The sequence below is a fragment of the Antedon bifida genome, chromosome 8 (genome assembly GCF_963402885.1).
Source record: "Antedon bifida chromosome 8, ecAntBifi1.1, whole genome shotgun sequence".
Classification (NCBI taxonomy): Eukaryota; Metazoa; Echinodermata; class Crinoidea; order Comatulida; family Antedonidae; genus Antedon; species Antedon bifida.
Window position 1 is genome coordinate 15,740,756 of NC_136233.1, and position 19,200 is coordinate 15,759,955.

Sequence of the window (19,200 nt, forward strand, 5' to 3'; positions counted from 1 at the left end):
AAAATGGGAGTCTGCCGGGTACCCCCCGCTGCCCATACACCTGGGGGGGGGGGGGGGGGGGGGGCGAAAGGTGAGATGCCCATTGACATCCTCATACCAAATGCAAAAAGCAAATACTGTATCACTTTTCATGATTTTCTTTTATAATGAGGTAATTTTTGTATCAAAATAAAAGCAACCAGTCCAAATAAATTGCTCGATCTTGTATTTTAACAATCACCAAAAATGATAAGCAAAAAATCAAGTAGTACAATTTTCGTTTTCATTTATTTAATTTCACAAAAGAAACTATGACAAATGGTAAAATAAACAAATAGCTCGACTACATCTATATGAGATGAGCAAGAAAGAACATAACAAGACAATAACATTGAATCCTTACATTACATGAGAATTTCAGGTTTTCACAAACAATACAAAAATGGTTACCGCGGGAAAATAATAAATTAATATATAATACTATCGCATTTGTATCAAAATTGACTTTCTTTTATCATATACACAGGCATTAAAATTATTTCTACAATCCTAAAATTTGTGTGGAAAACATGCGTTTTTTCTTGAAATAAAAATGTTTCTTTTTGGTCAAAATTCTTGGCCAATATTTAACCAAAATAAACTCCTTTATTGAAAACAGTTTAAAATGTTAAAAAAAACCAAAAACTACTTTTTCTACCGCAATTGAAGACAAGTTTTGTTTTTTTCTTAATCAAATATTTGTTTCCCAATCAACATATTATTATTTTTGTATATGTGTAAATTCAAGAAAATCAATTTCACAAATTATTAAATGTTACGGTAGTTTTGCATAGTACCCAAAATAATTAAGCGAATAGTGGGTTCAAGTCTATAGATTTACAAAATTCTAAATAGTCAGTTTTGATAAGGAATTTTATTACTGTAATACTGTACTAAAATATATAAAACAAATACTTTTTTCCATATCATGGATGAAATGCAAAATAATTAAGCAAACAAAAGTTTGTAAAGGAAACACTGGAATGCTAGTAATTTAATAAATCTTATGATCTAATGTACTTAGGCTGGTATTCATGAAAGGGGACTAACTTTAGTCCTGGACTATCTCTGGATTTAGTCCTGGACTATTTTGAAATGGTATTCATGAAAGGGGACTATCTTTAGTCCTGGACTAAACCTGGACTAAACCTGGACTAAAACCGGCAAAAGATAGTCCACCCAAGGGGTAGGTTTAAGAAAGTTAGTCCTGGACTATCTCAAGAATAGCTCGAAAAAAATGGCGGCCTGAGGTAAGGTAGGTTACAAGTGTGACAACTTTAAAACCATATTTAAGAAACAAAATATTATTAATCATTTTTATTTGTATCAAATTAGTAAATATAACGTATATTTAATATAATAAAGTACTTTAGAAAGTAAAAAAATTATATTTAGTAAGTTAATTTAGTGTGTTTAATCTAGGCCCAAAAGCTAGGCCCACAGTTTCAATTCTGACAGCGCTTGCCTAGGGCGATATTGCCTAGCAACCACCCTATACTGCTAGTGTTAAAATGATTTGTTCATTAAGCGCACATTTAACTTTTTTTAAAGATGTAAATCACTTTATATATCTTAATTTGTAATATATTTTACATTGTTATAATTTTTGTTAAAAATGATGATAGATGGATATAGCCTAGCTAGCTAACTAGGCCGCAGTCTAGTATTTAGTAAGCCTAGCTAGATAGAGTACCTAGTTCTAGTAGCCTAGGCCTACTACTAATTAACTAGGCCTCTCTAGACTCTGCCATTGGCTAAGTCGATGGGCATTGCAAGGCCCTACATCAGGTAGTCAGTAAACAGTAGTCTTAGCCTATTGTAGGCATACCTTGTATTACTTAGTATGCCTTGTCTAGGCCTAGACTGGAATGCAGTGTTAGGTATTTTCAAAATATTGGATCAATTTACATAGGACGTCCTGTTGAAGTAATTTTAATTTAGCATAATAAATGCAATAGGCCTAGGCTAATAGTTAGTAGTAAATATTAGATACTGTATATATTTTAATATCATTTATTTATTTTTCTACTAGTATTGGTTTAGACAGCTGAACAAATGTTTGGTGAATATTATATGCCTCCACTACCGTCCTAGTTACATGGAATGCTGCTGTTGGTCAGGAAGGTACAGTATTAATAAGATAAAAATAAAACAATTTATATACAACCTCTTGAATTAATTTTAATTTGGCATAATAAATGTAAATAGGCCTAGGCTAGTAATAGTTTCAATATTTTTTTAGATAATATAGTTTAATTTCATTTATTTTTCTATTGGTTTAGACTGCTGAACACATATATCTGGTCAATATTAGGCTACATGGAATGATGCTGTCGGTCAAGTAAGGTAATAAGATAAAGACAAATATTTAAAATGTATTAATAAATTGTCTAAAAAAATTGCATCCTGCAAACTACACAAGATGGGTGGGGGATCGAATTAAAAAATCCTGGATCCACCCACTTTATAGTTATATAGGGGGAAGGCTTAATTTTCTGGATATTTTTATCATAATTATTCGAGTACAAGTTAAAGAGGTATTATTGAAAACAAAAATGAAGTGGAGTATTGTGACAAATTATCTAGGCTTGTAAGCCTACAGTCTTTATTGGCCAGGGCTAGCGATTGTCTATCGTCTACCGCTATTATCTGTACTGTCTTTCAGTTGTAAAGCTGTTTGGATGTAATTTAACATTATTTAAATTTTTTTTTTAGATACAATTGCTAACAAACCTGGATGGAGCACAATAATCATGCAGAGAGAAACAGGACTATCAAAACAATTGTATACGTTTTAGCAAGTAATTGTACTTGTGTAGTAATAAATGAAAATAAGAAAATCCATATAAAAACCACATATGAAACTTTTTAAATTACTCTATTGTTTATTCAAAAACAGTAAATAAATAAATTCAAATACCATATTACTGTAATACATTCATGTTCAAATCACAGCATTCTGTCCAACTTTTATTTAGATAAATAATTCCTGACTGAAATATATATTATATACAATTGTCATCAAAATAAATAGTTTTGTTACTTAAAGATGGTCATCATGTGACTTGTCTTGAATTATTTATGTCCAATTCTCAATTCTGCAGTTTATACTTTTGCAACCACAGCTCCAACAATGAAAATAGTAGTATAGTCCTAATAACAGTATTTAATTTAATCAGTCTTTAAACAATGTTGATGCCTTGCTGACTTGAAAATCTGTGTAGATAAAAAAAAAGGTAATTTACAATAAATATTGTGTTATCTCATTTTAAATCTTATGGAACACAGATCTTCAATTAAATAATGCATATGTTATTGTTATGCCTACTACCAGGAGAGACTACCCTGGTCAGTAGCTAGTAGAAGGCAGGCTATTGCTCTACTCTCTAGTCTAGTAGTAGGAACTAGATGGACAAGGTTGCAGCTAGCTAGGTTAGGCCTAGTTTTTTTAAATTTAATCATCATATAATATTATTATGAATCAACCTACTGTAACAGATCAATTAATAACAAATGATGCATCCATTTTTTTAAACAAAATATAAAAAAATACTACTAGGCCCAGTACTAGCCCTTTGGATAGTAGCACTACTACTAGTAGTAGCAGTAGTAGAAGGAGTCTTTCATAATCCTCCTATATATAATATAGGCCTAGAAGTTAGCTAGGGCCTAGGGTAGGCTAGTCTAGATCTAAAGAAAAGAGTAGACAGTAGTTACTACTGGAACTAGCCTAGGTAATAGGCCATATTTTTAGTGAAATTAGTGTTGGCCTAGGACTATAGGTAGAATAGTGGGTAGGAATACTAGGCCTAGATAGTAGTTGCGCCTAGGCTAGTCTAGGTAGGGAGAGGTAGGCTAGGCCAACAATGTCAAGGTAGGCCTACTACTACTAGGCTAGCTAGCTAGGCATATGCTAGGCCTGAAGTTCGCCTTAAAATTCAATTTCAAATAAAATTACACAAGAGTCTTCTTTAAATATTCAAGACTTACTTTGTTTTCCAATAATTTCATTTATGCTTCTGGTTTAATGGCAAAATTGGTTGTTTTATGTTACTATTTATTCATCAGGCATCTGTCACACGTGTACAAGTACTGTGTGCAGAACCTATAATCTGACCTCTAGTTGAACTTGTGCAGGGTAAATTATACCCTGGACGCGTAGTACGCGAATGCAATGCTAGCGTGTTTAGAACAAGTTTAGAAGGAAACATCATGGACCACCTAGCTGCTGTAATTTTCCATGGCTTAATCCAGGACTAGTTAGTCCAGGTTTCATGAATACGATATCAAGGATAGTCCAGGATTACCCTTAGTCCTGGACTAGATAGTCCAGGACTAAGGATAGTCCAGGACTAAAGATAGTCCCCTTTCATGAATACCAGCCTTAATGTTTAAAAAAGAAACTACCTTCGCAACTTAAAAAACGGTACTAACTTTTGCCTTAAACTTTAACGTTTTTCTTCCTTAACTTAACCGATCAATTATCTACAACAAATATATTATTTTTTATCAAAATATTTCATACAAACTTGCATTGCATTTTAGGTAGAGTTTGCACAGGGAGTTTTGTACAGGTATTACATATTAACAAATAGGACAAAAAGATCACATTATTAAATAATTATATCTCTATATTTACAAACAGGGACTTTTATTAAGACTACTTTATATGAAAACTGGGGTTAAAAAATCTAATAAAATGCATTGGTTGAGCAACCCAAGCTTTGCATTGTGACCATTTACAGTACATATTCTTTCTAATAGAAAAAACGTTTGAACAAGGGTTTCATTCAGTATAGGACAACATCACACACAACATCTGTATATTATCATGAAATGTGAAATTTCAGGTATTTATTCTGCAGTAGAAGAATATACAGGAGTTCTGACAAGTCTTTGACAGAGGAACAGCATCATTGCACATTATATTAAACAGTTTGGATGGAGTCTGTATAAACATCATTCACATTTGTTTACAGTTGCCATCACAACAGTCAAGGTGGTATGAGCATCAGTTTTTTGCCCCAGCTCATGACGATGTTGGCAAATATATGTGAATGGCTGGATCAACGCTTCCTTTGCACATGTGACATTCATTTAACCTCCTCGCACAATCTTGGCAACTGATGTGTCCGCACTGAAACACCGTGTCGATACAAGCGACCATACAAATACGACATATCAGTATTTCTTCCTCTTTCGTTTTGAAACTATCGTCCGTTGGTTTATCAAGATCAATGTTGAGTCCGTCCTCTGGAATATTTGCGAAGGGATTTTTACTTTCGGTTACAAATAATTGTCTTCTTGTGTAGTCATACACTTCTTTTGCTGTCCTTCTAATATCAAACATGTACTTTTTACCAACTGTCGTTTTCTCTTTAAACAACGACGCTAAAGTACCTTTCAAATCTCTTGTAAACTGGCCAAGTACTTCTTCAGAGACTGTATCTCGATCGAAAAATGTTAAGGACTCTATAATAGCTCTGTAAAAGCCTTCTGCTTGTTCTTTATTGCCAAATTTGAATCGCATACTATCAGTGTCATAATCGTCCGTTCTAAATGAAATATCGCAATACCTTCCGTCTGTTCCACTGCCCACTAATGCACTGTATAAAATTCTATAATTAAAAAAAAAAGATTCACTATAATTAGTGATTACAGCACTGCTAAACTAAATACTTTTTCATATTTTTTTGTATTAAATGTTTTATTTATTTATTTATTACCATGTTACCTATACAGTTTCATGATCATTATACTGTACAATACATACAAAAATATAAATATTGGATATTCAGTATAAAATTAAAAGTTTAAATTTGTACATACTTAAATAATTACAATATCATTTGTACTGTAGATTTTAAAGACTAAATAAATAAATATAATTGACATTTCTTGGTGAAGTTCAAAAATTGTTTATGATGTAATCTAAAGCAGAGTTCAAAAGCATGGAATTTAGTGTTGCATGCTAGCAGAAATTTCCTGTGGACTTGGGCATTATCATCTGTGTAGCTATGGTATAATAAATTATCGATATGTAATTTCCAGAACTATTTATACCCATTTGTCTTTATATCAACAATACTTTCAAGACAATTTAATTTTTAAAATATTTGTTTATTCTGATAAATGAACAATAGAATATTTACTTTTTTTAAACTTTATTATCTAAAAGCAATCACACCCCCTCTGATTAAAATGGATATTACCAAATTTATTGATAAAGACTATGAGTTGGCAACAGCGCTAAAAATAGATACATTGCATAATTGCTATTATAGCGAAAAACATCATTTCCACATCAGAGTACACATTCTCTGCAAATAATAAGATTTCTTCACAAAAATATTTGCCATCTGTTCAATATTTTTGTTAGGAGGTTTACTGTACAACACCTGAAGACTGGAATATTTGCTTAAATTTTAATAGTCCCAAATTTTTTGTCATAATTGATTGATTGTTGTCCGATTATTTCAAGGTCTAATAGAGATGATTGTGTGGAAAAAGCCAATGACCCTTCTGCTTATCAATGCATACGTCTTTTTGGTCATTGTGTTTTAACTTACTTTGTTACAAATTCATTTCACGTTATTATTACATTTAAAATTTTTTTTATATTTTAAATTATCCATTATTTTTTAAATATATTTTACAGTATTTACTGTACTGTAGTCATAATAATGTACATGTATCCCTTATTATAATGATAGCCAAATCTAAAGCTCTGTCTACACTACCAAACTAGTTTGACAAAACAAGTGCGATATGCCCAAATGTGGTAATGATTTGCCCAAAATATGGTAGTACAGTTAACACATGACATAATGTTCAATGGGCACATCACATTTTTTGTCACATAAAGTTTGATAGTGTAGACAGAGCTTTAGTTTATTATGAAATAATTCTAATAAGCATTGATATTAAATTAGTAAAGAAGACATTTCCTTAAAAGTTAATTTATAATTAGTTTATTTATTTATTAGTTAAGTATGTTCAGTGTACTGCAAGGAAGATTATAATTTTAATTCATAAGTTACTTTTTTTATATTGTAAATAATATCAATGTTATGCCAAATTTATCAAAATTGTATATATATTATGTAGTGTTCTTATTATATAAAATAAAATAATATTAAACAAATTTTATAAAAAATCAAGAATGCAATTTCAAATTTGTATGCAATGTTTTTCTAGTATGAATGCATAATTAATAATCCTGTACATTTCATTTTTGAACAAGAAAGTGAGGAAACAAAGACAGTTTTCGTACTGGTTCCCCAGGTCAGTCGCAGCAGCAGCAGTTTAGCTCAATTTGCCTTTGTGAGTTTGCAGCATGAGTAGCTGATGCATTAATATGTGATGCAGCATGTGAAACGTTATGACTAATCCTCATTACTAACCCTTTAACACATTGGTTATTCTCTAGCCTTCGCTATCAGCTGTTTATACTCTACAATAAGCCTTTGATTTTACTTGTTTTATTGTTACGTTAAAAGCATTTTGAACTGAGTTATCCTATTCTTTTTTCTTGTTATCCTTTTAAAACGCATCTGAGTGTTAACATTCAAAACCTTATAAGCCTGCTCTTTGAACTGTTTAAAAATGTTTGTATTGTATCTGTTTACACATCAGCTGTCATGTCATGTTTGATTTTATTTCACTGGAAGGAAAGTACAGTGTAATTTTAATGTTTTTGTAGTCAGGGATTACATGTATTGTAGATGCAAAGTATTGTACAAAACTCCCAAGATTTCAATGGGTAATAGTCAGAATTTAGAAGTTTCATTGTAGTAGTGTTCTTTTTTTTTCTAGTTTTCTTTCTCTTTACTTACATGGTTTTATATTCTAATATGTTTCTTAAATGTTAACATTCTTTTTTAACATCTCTTCTAATTTATTGAGAATTAATTGTATGTTTCTTTGTTAATTAAGACTGGGAAGAGTGTAATCTAACTCTTCACTGATTAAGATTAATTTTATTTTATTTATTATTACTTTTTTTTAAGTTCAACAACACCGGCTTGGTATATACTATGAATTTTAAAATCAATGGTACTGAATTTGTATTCTTTTTTTAAAAATATAACACTAGTACAAAGTGTCACAATTCACTCTTTAGAATTTGCTTTCATAGCATGGAGCCTATGGCTAAAATTAACTACTGTACTGTACATAAAAACAAGAGTTTTAAATAATCTTACTTATTGAAAAAACGTACCTTTTTTCAACAGGCGTACCATTATCTTTCCACCTTACAACCACTCCAACATTTCCAACACCAAACCTGCAAGCCATGTTAGTATTATCTTCTTTTGTTAAATCTGTGTGCCAGAATTCAAGACCATAATCTTCAAGAGGGTATGCCTCTTGCAGGAGTTTATATTCTGCGGACGAGCGGCGCATGCCCCTCATCCGATTATGTTCCGTAATGACCATCACTTTGAATTCGTCCGTTAGGTCATTTGTCGGGCAGAAGTCATACTGTTGGTGTTGGACGTTGTAGTCTCCGTGTTCTGCTTGAGCAACTAAAGCTGTGATGACCGCCGCTTTCTTCCTCTGTACATTGCCATTTTCTAAACATTTCTTGGCATCCAAATAGAAGAGGTGCCTAATGAAATATAAATAAAATAATTTTAATAATATACATTTTAAGAATCAGACTTTTTATTAAAATAACAGTAACACACTCAAAGTATATAGAAAAGAAAGCACATGTTTTTAATAATCAGGATACAGTAACAACAGAGATTACAAATGAAGTAAAGTGAAGAAAAGTACAAAATATCTACATATTTTAGGATTTTTGCAACTATGTTAGAAATCTATTCATTTGGATATTTTCTATTCATTTATTTATTCAATACTTAAGTACAGTACTTAAAAAAAATGTCTAGAGCAATATGTGGTGAGTATCTATTGAACAAACAACCTATTGCGAAATCCTATGCCCAAAAAAACAATCTGATTGACACTAGCTACGAAGAAAGTGAAAGAGTTAAACACAGACACGGTTCAGTGAACACTATGCACAAACATGTTTTCACGCAACCTTAAGAAATTTAAAATAGCAGGAACCATTGTGAAATATAATTTCCTTTTTTACACACGCCGCAGGAATCATTGATAAATCATATCAGACTGTTACTAGTAGGGCCCATTCAATCATTTAAAAATGTTTTAATTTTTACTAACTCATCTATCCGAATCAAGTAAAATATATCATGTTAATAATTTTAGTAATACTGGAGTTAGCCTCAGCCTGTAGTCTAGTAAATTGTTCATCACAATATTAAATATTAATATCTGTACTGTACTACAAGTGCAAATGCTCTAAAAAAGTAAAAATCATTTTAAAAATCAATCTAGTAATTTGGATTTTGTATTAGTGTAATGTAGAATTGAATAATGACGCAATTACTATATTTGTGTTTGGTCTAACGACACTTACACTATCTGTTAGATAGCATTGTATGTTAATTAGCTACTGTACTGTTTACCATAAGCTCTAATATTGCACATCACTGGTCATGTGTACCAGTGCTATCTATAGGTATTGTTGTACATGAACAAAGCAATGGAAAAAACCCTAACCTATATTATTACAATATAAAAAGATTTGTTTATGCTAAATATTACAGCTAAAGTTATAAAATGTAGATACAATGTAAACAATAATATTTTGTTTCCAACTAGTAGGCCCTAGGCTAGTTACTGATTGATGGATAACAAAAATAAGCATTTCTTAACATAAACACATTGACAAATAAATAAATGACATATTTAAGCATTTAAGCATTAAGCATACAGAGATCATTTTTGTAGTAAACAAATTGATGTAAAGAACGCAATAATAATTAATGAATGAAAATAATAAATAATAATAAAACGTACCGTGTTGTTTCTTGTTGCAGTAAGTGTGGTTCAACGTGATACTTGACTCGTAATTCTAGCCAATGAACTTGATGGCCCTGAAGTTGTTGCAATAATGGATTTTTTAAATTTAACCACTGTAAATTTCTTTCTCCTTTCTTCACAATTTTTAATCCCAAATAATCAACTTCAACAATGTTCATTCGCCGGCATACCTACAAAAAAAGGAAACAAATTGTACTACTACTAGCTAGTACTGTAGGCCTACAACTAGCTACTTTTTTTTAAAAGGATGATCTTATCAAAAGCAATAGTAATGTTATCACAAAAAACATATTTAATATTATATCCAGGCCTCTCTAGCCTCTAGCTATCTATCTATGCCCAGGCTAGCTAGAGAGAGTAGATAAAGGAGGACTGGATTGCGCAATCAACAAACAAGGTAAGATAACCAACAAAAATGACATTATTGCGTAACATGCATAGCCTATGCTACTATTATTCTAGGCCTAGTAGGCACTGACATTAATTTTTTAGCATATCATATTTACGTCTTATGCTATAAGACGACAGAGATCACAATCATATTCATACTGACAACAAAATGCATGTTTCAGAGTCAGACTCCTGCTGTTGTCTGCTGGCTCTCTGTGTGGTTTGGTGGTGGAGATGACTGAGAGGTCCATCACGATCAATCATCAACAACAATCAGCTGTAAGAAAAAAGGTACTTAGGCCTACCTCATCAAGACAGTCTTGGCCAACTTGTTTTGAATTTATTTCTATTTCCTCAACTGAGTTGTCAGGTTTTTTAACAAGTGCCAACATCTTGCCAGTAGCATGCGGAAAATGTGTGTATTTTTCAAACGACATCTAAAATATAATCATGAACAGCTAAGCATATAAAACAAACTCCAGTTTACGGGCCTTTTTTTAGACTATCGTCGTGAACGAATTTTGTCTTTATCGTGAAGGCAGAGACCACCTTACTATAATTTTGATGGGAAATAATACCGACTGGAAACTAAGACCAATTTAGTTGATATAAACCACGCTTAAAATGTAATAAACATTTATACCTAACACTAAATTTGTATCCGCAATTATATTTTAATTAATGTAGGCCTAAATGGTTTTTAATTTAAATATTAACTTAAAAAATATATAAAAATTACCTATTATTGATAATGGAAGCGTCGAAAAACAGCATGCTCTGACTGCATGTAGCTGTATCAGCCAATCGTTTGATGCTATTTTCTTCCCAGCCACCAAAACTGAGCCAATCAAATCAACGATGTACAGAGGATTTCCCAGCGATTTCTTCATGCTTTAACGAATATGCTATTTTTAGATCAAAGCGTCAAAAGGGTATTCCTAGCTTGTTTTGCAAACTTACGCGTTTAGAACACAACGAAAAGCATCCTCGGTGGTTCTCTCGCGCCACAGCGTCGCGTTTTCCGTATTCGAGAAATAACAACCTTTCATATTTTGGCCTAAAGTAATTGAAAATTTGATAAAAAGAGAACGTTACTTTTACTAAGCTACAGTACATTGGCAAACACTTGTGTTTATCAATATCACAAACAACAAATAAATTGAGCTGCAGTGCAATTTTGGAGCGGGGTTGGTGAAATCTGTCCACAATAGGTTACTTTTCTGTCCATAATAGGTTACTTTCTGTCCACAATAGGGACTAGAGGGCGCTGTTGTTTGTCCATAATAGGTGACTTTCATAATTGGCTGTCCAAAATAGGTGACTTTTTGTCCACAATAGGGGATTTTATTGGAGTAGTGCGCCATCCATTATGTTGTCCATAATAGGTGATTTTTGTAATGTGTAACTTGTGTAGGAAACTCCATAGCATAGTAGACTAGTAATTAAGTAGCCTGGCCCTAGTATAGGCTAGATAGTGGCCAACCAAGTACTAACTAAACTAGGCCTAGCCTAGGCCCTAGGCCTATATCCTAGGCCTCCAAGTCTGAGTTAATAGTAGGAAAGTTGTATCGTAAATTATAATTTGCTTTCTGGGAAGAATTATGAATTGCCTTTTGAATTCCAACAAAACCAAAAAAACTAGGCCTATAGTAACCCTTCAACACCTTAAATCCTAATAAAAGTTTAAATGTAATTCAAACAAGTCTTCAATAGAGTCTTTAAATAGGTTTTGAGAGAAAAAATCCTATTAAAGTGTGATTTTCTGGTTTTTTTTAATTGTTGTATGAAATTTTTATTCTGAAATAAAGTGATCAATCAACCAATAGGTAATATTTCTAGCACTTTCAAACTATAAAAATAAGGTAGGCCCTATGTCCCAAGTGTGTCTAAAATCACTTTCCTTGTTGTTTTCCTTTGTATACTTTTTATTCTCTAAACATAATATTTCTCAAATGGTGCCCACACTACAATCTAACCACTAGGAGTAATAGAGCTTTGTTCAACTTGATTAAGACATATTTTATATAATGCATAATGCAAGAATCAGACAATGTTCACTAAGTTACAGCGTGTATGTAAATAGTTTGAGAGAATATTATGGCACATTGTACAGGATTTAAGGTTTTAAGATTGTTGACATTTGCTCATTTAGCAATTAAATATAATCTATTTGAAGCATTATACAATCATTATTATTTTTATAGGACGTGATAAGGTGTGATCATCAGCAAATTAAAAAAGAAGAAATATTATTTACAATATCACCAACTTTGACTTGCGCTTTATTTGAAATAAAATCTGTAATCCATTGGTGTTTTCACCAACAGCTACTGAGTTATTAAGTTCTTTTTATTAGACACCGTCCAGTGCAGAAGAAAAGTCAAGAAAACAAAAATTAAAATGTTTACAGCCTTTAACTGTGCCCATGAATGAAAACCTTAGAAAGTAAAAGTTCAATATTATACATTTGTTTAATTCCAAACTGAAAAAATGTAATTAGTATATTATTATACTATTCTAGATACATCAAAGCAATTTCTCAACAATCTTACAAATTATAGGAGTTAAAGACGCTTGACAACAGCTTTTCATTTCTTTGGGTTTTCCATTCCTTTTGTAAATATGTAGGCTTACAACATTTGAATCTTCCTATTGTTTTAGTAAAATACGTTTTTATACCTTTATACCTTTAATTCCTGATGATAGTCCACATAGGTTATATAGATATATGATAATGTTTTCTCTTTACTGTTAATTTTTTGTTTTTTTTGTTTTGTTAACAGTAATAATAAAAATCAACTTTATCAGTTTAATATTGCAAAAGACATCAGAGTTCAGCACTTCATTTCGTCATTTTAGGTCGTCCCTTGTTTCAAAATCCATGACAAATCATCCCAGTCAGTAGTCAATCAACAGCAGCAGTTCTCATCCATTTATTATATTGTTGTTTAATTAAATGAATCAATTTTAATGTTTAAAGATGTATTGTCCCCCTGAAAAAATAATTCTTAAAAAAAAATTTTCCATTCCATTTTATTGTAACATAATAGTTATCCACATTGACCAAAAATTAGATTGAAAAAAAATGTATTACCTGAAAAAAATGTAATTTAAAGCAAAAAATGGTCAAATTGGCTGCTAGCCAATGGATTTTTGGTTGAATTTAACCATTTATTTTGTCATTTTACAAGTGAAAACATTATTTTTTTTTTCGATTAACTTTATTAAAACTACAAAATAACATATTCAAAGTCTGATTGAATTAATTTTTCATGTTTTTGAGGGACAATACATCTTTAATAATTAGAAATACGACAATAAATCCAGTTTACATACACGCAGTGTACAATCAACAATTTTGTTCTGTATTCTAAATTTATTCATAATCTAAATCACATTCAAAAATACTGAATTATATTAATTTTAAAAGTGTAAAAATATGGTTAAACTACAATTTAAAAAATAGCAAAGATAAATAAAATACACCATAATTATTATGTTTATTACTATAAGTATTGACCGATGATGATATGATCAAAGATATTATGTTGAAATGATGTACCTTTTCATTTCAGCAGGATATATGGGCAGAATATCAAACATCTGTATGCCTATAATAAAAAAAGGAAATAGTTAAACACTATAATAATGTTTAGGTATTGTATAATGCAAGTAACTTCAATCTTAGTAATGCTGAGTCAAATTGTCATGTTGTATGGTGGGACACAGTTATGTTTAAATATTTTATTGCATTTAAAAAAAAGATATGTAGGATTGTTTTACTAAATTTATGTTTATGCCAGTTGTCAGAGTCAAGTATTACCATACTCACTATATAAAAACTTATATTAAATGTTTAAAGATAAAGGCTTTATTGAATGAATGCTTTAATAATATAACATTTAATTAAATTTTGAAATATTTTCTGCATGAATTTGTTAGTGGATTTATCTATTCTTTGTATGGTGATTGTAATGTAAATAAACAAAAAAATATCTACTTTTATTTTCCTAGCAAAGCAAATGAATAGAACATTTCAAATGTATTGTCAGTAAGTTTTTCTACTACGGTACGATAATATTCAGTTTGTCTCATTTGTATCCTCCTTTTCGAGATTACTTTTGCAAACAAATACTGTTTTGAAATAGGCTTCTTTTTGGGATTTTACAGTATCTTGATCATATTGAAAAATCTCCTAAAAGATGTAGTGGGTTATATGTAAAGTATTTTTCTTCAATTGTAGGTTGGGCCTATCTGTTACTTACCCTAGTTAATAGACATTTCCATGCTACTGTACTATAACATTGATCAGAAGATACACTGTACACAATCTGTAATACACGCAAAAAATATGGCAAAACAATTGTGAGATTTAAATAGATGACATAATTAATAACACAGTAACACTAGCTCTGGTTCTACTATACTGCCAACCTATTAACTGTCCGAACTGTCTGGATAAGACTCGTTCATTCACAAAATAATAAAAAAAACAAAAATTTTAATAGTTCAATCTAGCAATCTAGATGTTTGTGATTTGAAGATTTCGGTCTTCAAAGTATAGTAGCGGTGGCAGTAGTAAAAGACTGTATTAAATAGTGACTAGGCCTAGTCACTTAGTCCGCCAGTGACCTGCAGAATAGGCAATATAGTTACGAGTAAAATAGTATGTTAGTCTGTATATATATTCATATTAAATTAATAAATAATAGAAAAACAAACAAACAAGATAACTGAGGCTAGGCCTAGTTGTTTGTAGTAGGAAACATATCTACCTAATATGGAGCCCATGTCATTTGTATTCCTGTAAGCAGGGAGGTACCCTGCTGCTGTATGTAAGCTAGGCCTAGCCCTGGCTAGTAGTAGTAGGCCTAAACTAAGTAGGCCTAGGCCTATATAGTATAGAGGTAGCCTAACTAACAGGACTAGGCCCTAGGCCTAGGCTAGAGAGACCCCTAGGCTAGAGAGACTTAAATAATATACTGTACTAATTAGGCCTAGCCTAGGTCGGTAGCCTCAACTCAAAGTCTGAAGAGAAAGCAAATTAGTATTACTTCTACTCGCGAAACAAACTACGTACGTACGTACGTACGTACGAGAGTACGCCAAAAAAATCACCTATTATGGACAACACAATGGATGGCGCACTACTCCAATAAAATCCCCTATTGTGGACAAAAAGTCACCTATTTTGGACAGCCAATTATGAAAGTCACCTATTATGGACAAACAACAGCGCCCTCTAGTCCCTATTGTGGACAGAAAGTAACCTATTATGGACAGAAAAGTAACCTATTGTGGACAGATTTCACCAACCCTATTGCAATTTTGGAGCTTGATCACAACAAAGGGGGTCACATGCTGTACTATGTACAACGTCAACACTATCATGGGCCTATCCAGTCCAAATGATATTTTATACTAGTAATAATACAGTTTTAAAATCAAATGTTTAGATAATTGTATTATTTAATAATAATTGATAACAATGGGTTGGTTTGTGTCTATCGTTCAAACTTTGACATTATATTATATTATAGAAAGATCCTTGATTAAATTGTGACTTGAAATCTACACTGATGACGGTTGACTTTAAACATCATCAAAGCAACTACATTTCGTTTGAACAATATCAGGAAATTATTAGGCCTCCACTACATTGCGAAATATAGTTAAACAATAGATACGTCGTATTCGTTGATCCACCACATCATTTTAATCTTTTGTATAGATAATAATTATCGGTGAATCATAATTGGATAAAGCGTGTCAGGTATTTCGAAATCTCGAAATAGGTGGGTTTCGTCGGTCTGACTGTGAATGAATTAGTTTCACGTATAATAAAATATTCATGTCTTTTTATACAGAGAGAAACTGTACTCTCAACCGCCGATTTTTAAACGGATGAGAACAAGATTCGAACCTATGATGGTTCCTGTCAAATTAATTAATTAAAATAATTATGCTATTTAATGCTGTACATAAATGAATAATACTATTATATAGTCCTATTTTATTTAATATGTCAAAGGCCGCCGCAGAGGCGTATCCTGTACATCCTACTGTGTATAATATACAAGGCAATTTTTATCACGTAACAAAGATGACGACACTGTACTGGTTAAATCGTCTGGTATCACATCCTTTAATTTCAAGGTCTGTGTCTCGTTATGCCACAAATCATTAATACAGTAATCTGTATCATTACCCATCATCATCGTCATCATGAAAACGTTACCCGATATTACGCCAGATCTGGCGCGGTCTTTTTTTTTTTCGTATTAAATCAGTGGAAACTATTTAATGAACATTTATTACGTTCTTCTAGAGAGACGTGTGACGTTACAGTCAAAACACATGTAACACGTACACGTAATACGTTTTCAAATTGCACTTGATTTTTGAAGTGTAGTTTCAAATCTATGGTAGGCCTATATTTCGGCTTGGAAAGTAATGATCATAATTATAGGTATTGTATTAAATAATTGTTTTGGCACGTGTCCAACCTGACCAAGGCAGAATAATAACTTTACTTTATATCAACTACGGTATTATTTATTCTACTGCAAGAAAATATTTTTTTATTGATTTAAAAATGAACAAAGTGGTCATGCGATTGGATTTTGTCATGTGATATACTTACTATATATAAATAATTTGGAAATTTAAATGTGATGCAGAATTCTTCGACCATGTAATTGTATTGGGAGTGACGATGTATAAATTTCGCCATTTTCAATATTTCCATTAAAAGCCGTCTTTTTGGTGACTAAGAGATGATGATGAGTTATTAATATTGGTTGCCTATGAATAAAATAGGATTCAATAAAATACAGGGGGCGGGGGGGTTGATAATTGCACAAACAAATATATTGATTGCGACCCTGGATATGTCCGTCAATGTAATATCCGGCAAATCCAGGTACCTTAATTATACCCCCCATCTGCACCTAAACCTCATTCCTGTGTTAGGCTTCTTAATGAAAAGAAATAAATAAAACGTAAGAACCTTTAGAACGGCGGGAGGACGGGTGTAGTTTTTTAAATTAATCATTTTCTCGACAATATTGTTATACTTCATCTGTGCGTCATGTCAGTCGATATGTACTGTATAGAGTCTATCGTGAGTAATCAACATACGTTTCTAAAAATGCATAGCATAAAATTCCCGACCCCATTTACGAATGTTTCTAAAAATAACATTTATGGTTAAAAACCTCATCTCAAAATAAATATTTCTAAGTATACGATTCAAAAAATAAAACTCCCCACTTACGAATATGTCTATAAATAATGGTTAATAATAAGACCCTACCACCTTCAATCATTATGAAACATTTTAATGGAAATGTGTCCAAAATCCTTTGTGTTGGAGCTAACAGGTGAGATATTCGTCATCGCGACAACGTTTTTTCAGCATAAATTCAATACGATTCAATCGATCAAACAATAACTCCAAAGTGCCGCTTCTCGTGAAGGTCAATGGAACGTTTGTCTTTCAAGGTTCATTCAAGCGTGACTAAGCCCTGAACGAGTCTTGACCTATTATTATTAATCGTATGTATAGTTCTATGTCAATCTCCTATGATAAAATGGAAAATTTTCAAAATATACAAACAAGGACACTTCTATATAGGATCAATGGTGTTTTTTTTTCAAAACCTATTTAAAAATTCTCAAATAAAAACACACAAATCAAGTTTTACTAAAAATATATGGAGCCTACCACCATAAATGTTTTTCACAAAGCATCATTGATTTTGTAGGTCGAAAAAATAAAAAGCTAAAAAGATTGTAAACTTATATTATGCAAAAAATTATGATTGACATAAAAATGGTTGAAAAAAAGAACAATTGCTAATAGTATAAATATCTATTATTTATTCACTAAAAACAACAACACACTAATTTAAAACTTATTCACAGATTTGTACACTGATATTATTTTTACACTTTTAAAATGATTCTAATTAGGAACCACATGTTGACTTCGATAAATACTGTACAAAATACAGCTTGCCTATTCATGTACTCTAATTAGTGACCACTTTATATTATTGTGATCTGGAATGAATACAAAAACAGCTTGCCTATTCATGTACTCTAATTAGTGACCACTTTATATTATTGTGATCTGGAATGAATACAAAACACAGCTTGCCTATTCATGTACTCTAATTAGTGACCACTTTATATTATTGTGATCTGGAATGAATACAAAATACAGCTTGCCTATTCATGTTACCATACTCTAATTAGTGACCACTTTATTGTGATCTGGAATGAATACAAAACACAGCTTGCCTATTCATGTTACCATACTCTAATTAGTGACCACTTTATTGTGATCTGGAATGAATACAAAACACAGCTTGCCTATTCATGTTACCATACTCTAATTAGTGACCACTTTATATTATTGTGATCTGGAATGAATACAAAACACAGCTTGCCTATTCATGTTACCATACTCTAATTAGTGACCACTTTATATTATTGTGATCTGGAATGAATACAAAACACAGCTTGCCTATTCATGTTACCATACTCTAATTAGTGACCACTTTATTGTGATCTGGAATGAATACAAAACACAGCTTGCCTATTCATGTTACCATACTCTAATTAGTGACCACTTTATATTATTGTGATCTGGAATGAATACAAAACACAGCTTGCCTATTCATGTTACCATACTCTAATTAGTGACCACTTTATATTATTGTGATCTGGAATGAATACAAAACACAGCTTGCCTATTCATGTACTCTAATTAGTGACCACTTTATATTATTGTGATCTGGAATGAATACAAAATACAGCTTGCCTATTCATGTTACCATACTCTAATTAGTGACCACTTTATTGTGATCT

The 19,200-nt window shown here is 31.5% G+C and overlaps 1 protein-coding gene and 2 long non-coding RNA genes across 3 annotated transcripts; 1 reads left to right on the plus strand and 2 right to left on the minus strand.

Moving 5' to 3' along the window:
- Positions 1–248: 248 nt before the first annotated feature.
- Positions 249–10,862, minus strand: LOC144850917 (E3 ubiquitin-protein ligase MYLIP-like). The gene is made up of 5 exons (XM_078708432.1): positions 10,632–10,862; positions 9,913–10,106; positions 8,240–8,629; positions 4,402–5,636; positions 249–1,037 (listed from the first exon to the last, which is right to left on the minus strand). The coding sequence occupies exons 1-4, from the start codon at positions 10,761–10,763 to the stop codon at positions 5,048–5,050; spliced, it is 1,305 nt and encodes a 434-aa protein (XP_078564558.1). The 5' UTR covers positions 10,764–10,862; the 3' UTR covers positions 249–1,037; positions 4,402–5,047.
- Positions 1,258–3,001, plus strand: LOC144850931 (uncharacterized). Its single transcript, XR_013614137.1, has 4 exons — positions 1,258–1,273; positions 2,051–2,142; positions 2,301–2,364; positions 2,734–3,001. It is a non-coding gene; the product is annotated as an uncharacterized LOC144850931 (long non-coding RNA).
- A 2,911-nt stretch (positions 10,863–13,773) lies between the features above and the next one.
- On the minus strand, positions 13,774–15,557 carry LOC144850930 (uncharacterized). Its single transcript, XR_013614136.1, has 3 exons — positions 15,445–15,557; positions 14,592–14,657; positions 13,774–13,937 (listed from the first exon to the last, which is right to left on the minus strand). It is a non-coding gene; the product is annotated as an uncharacterized LOC144850930 (long non-coding RNA).
- Between the last annotated feature and the right edge of the window lie 3,643 nt (positions 15,558–19,200).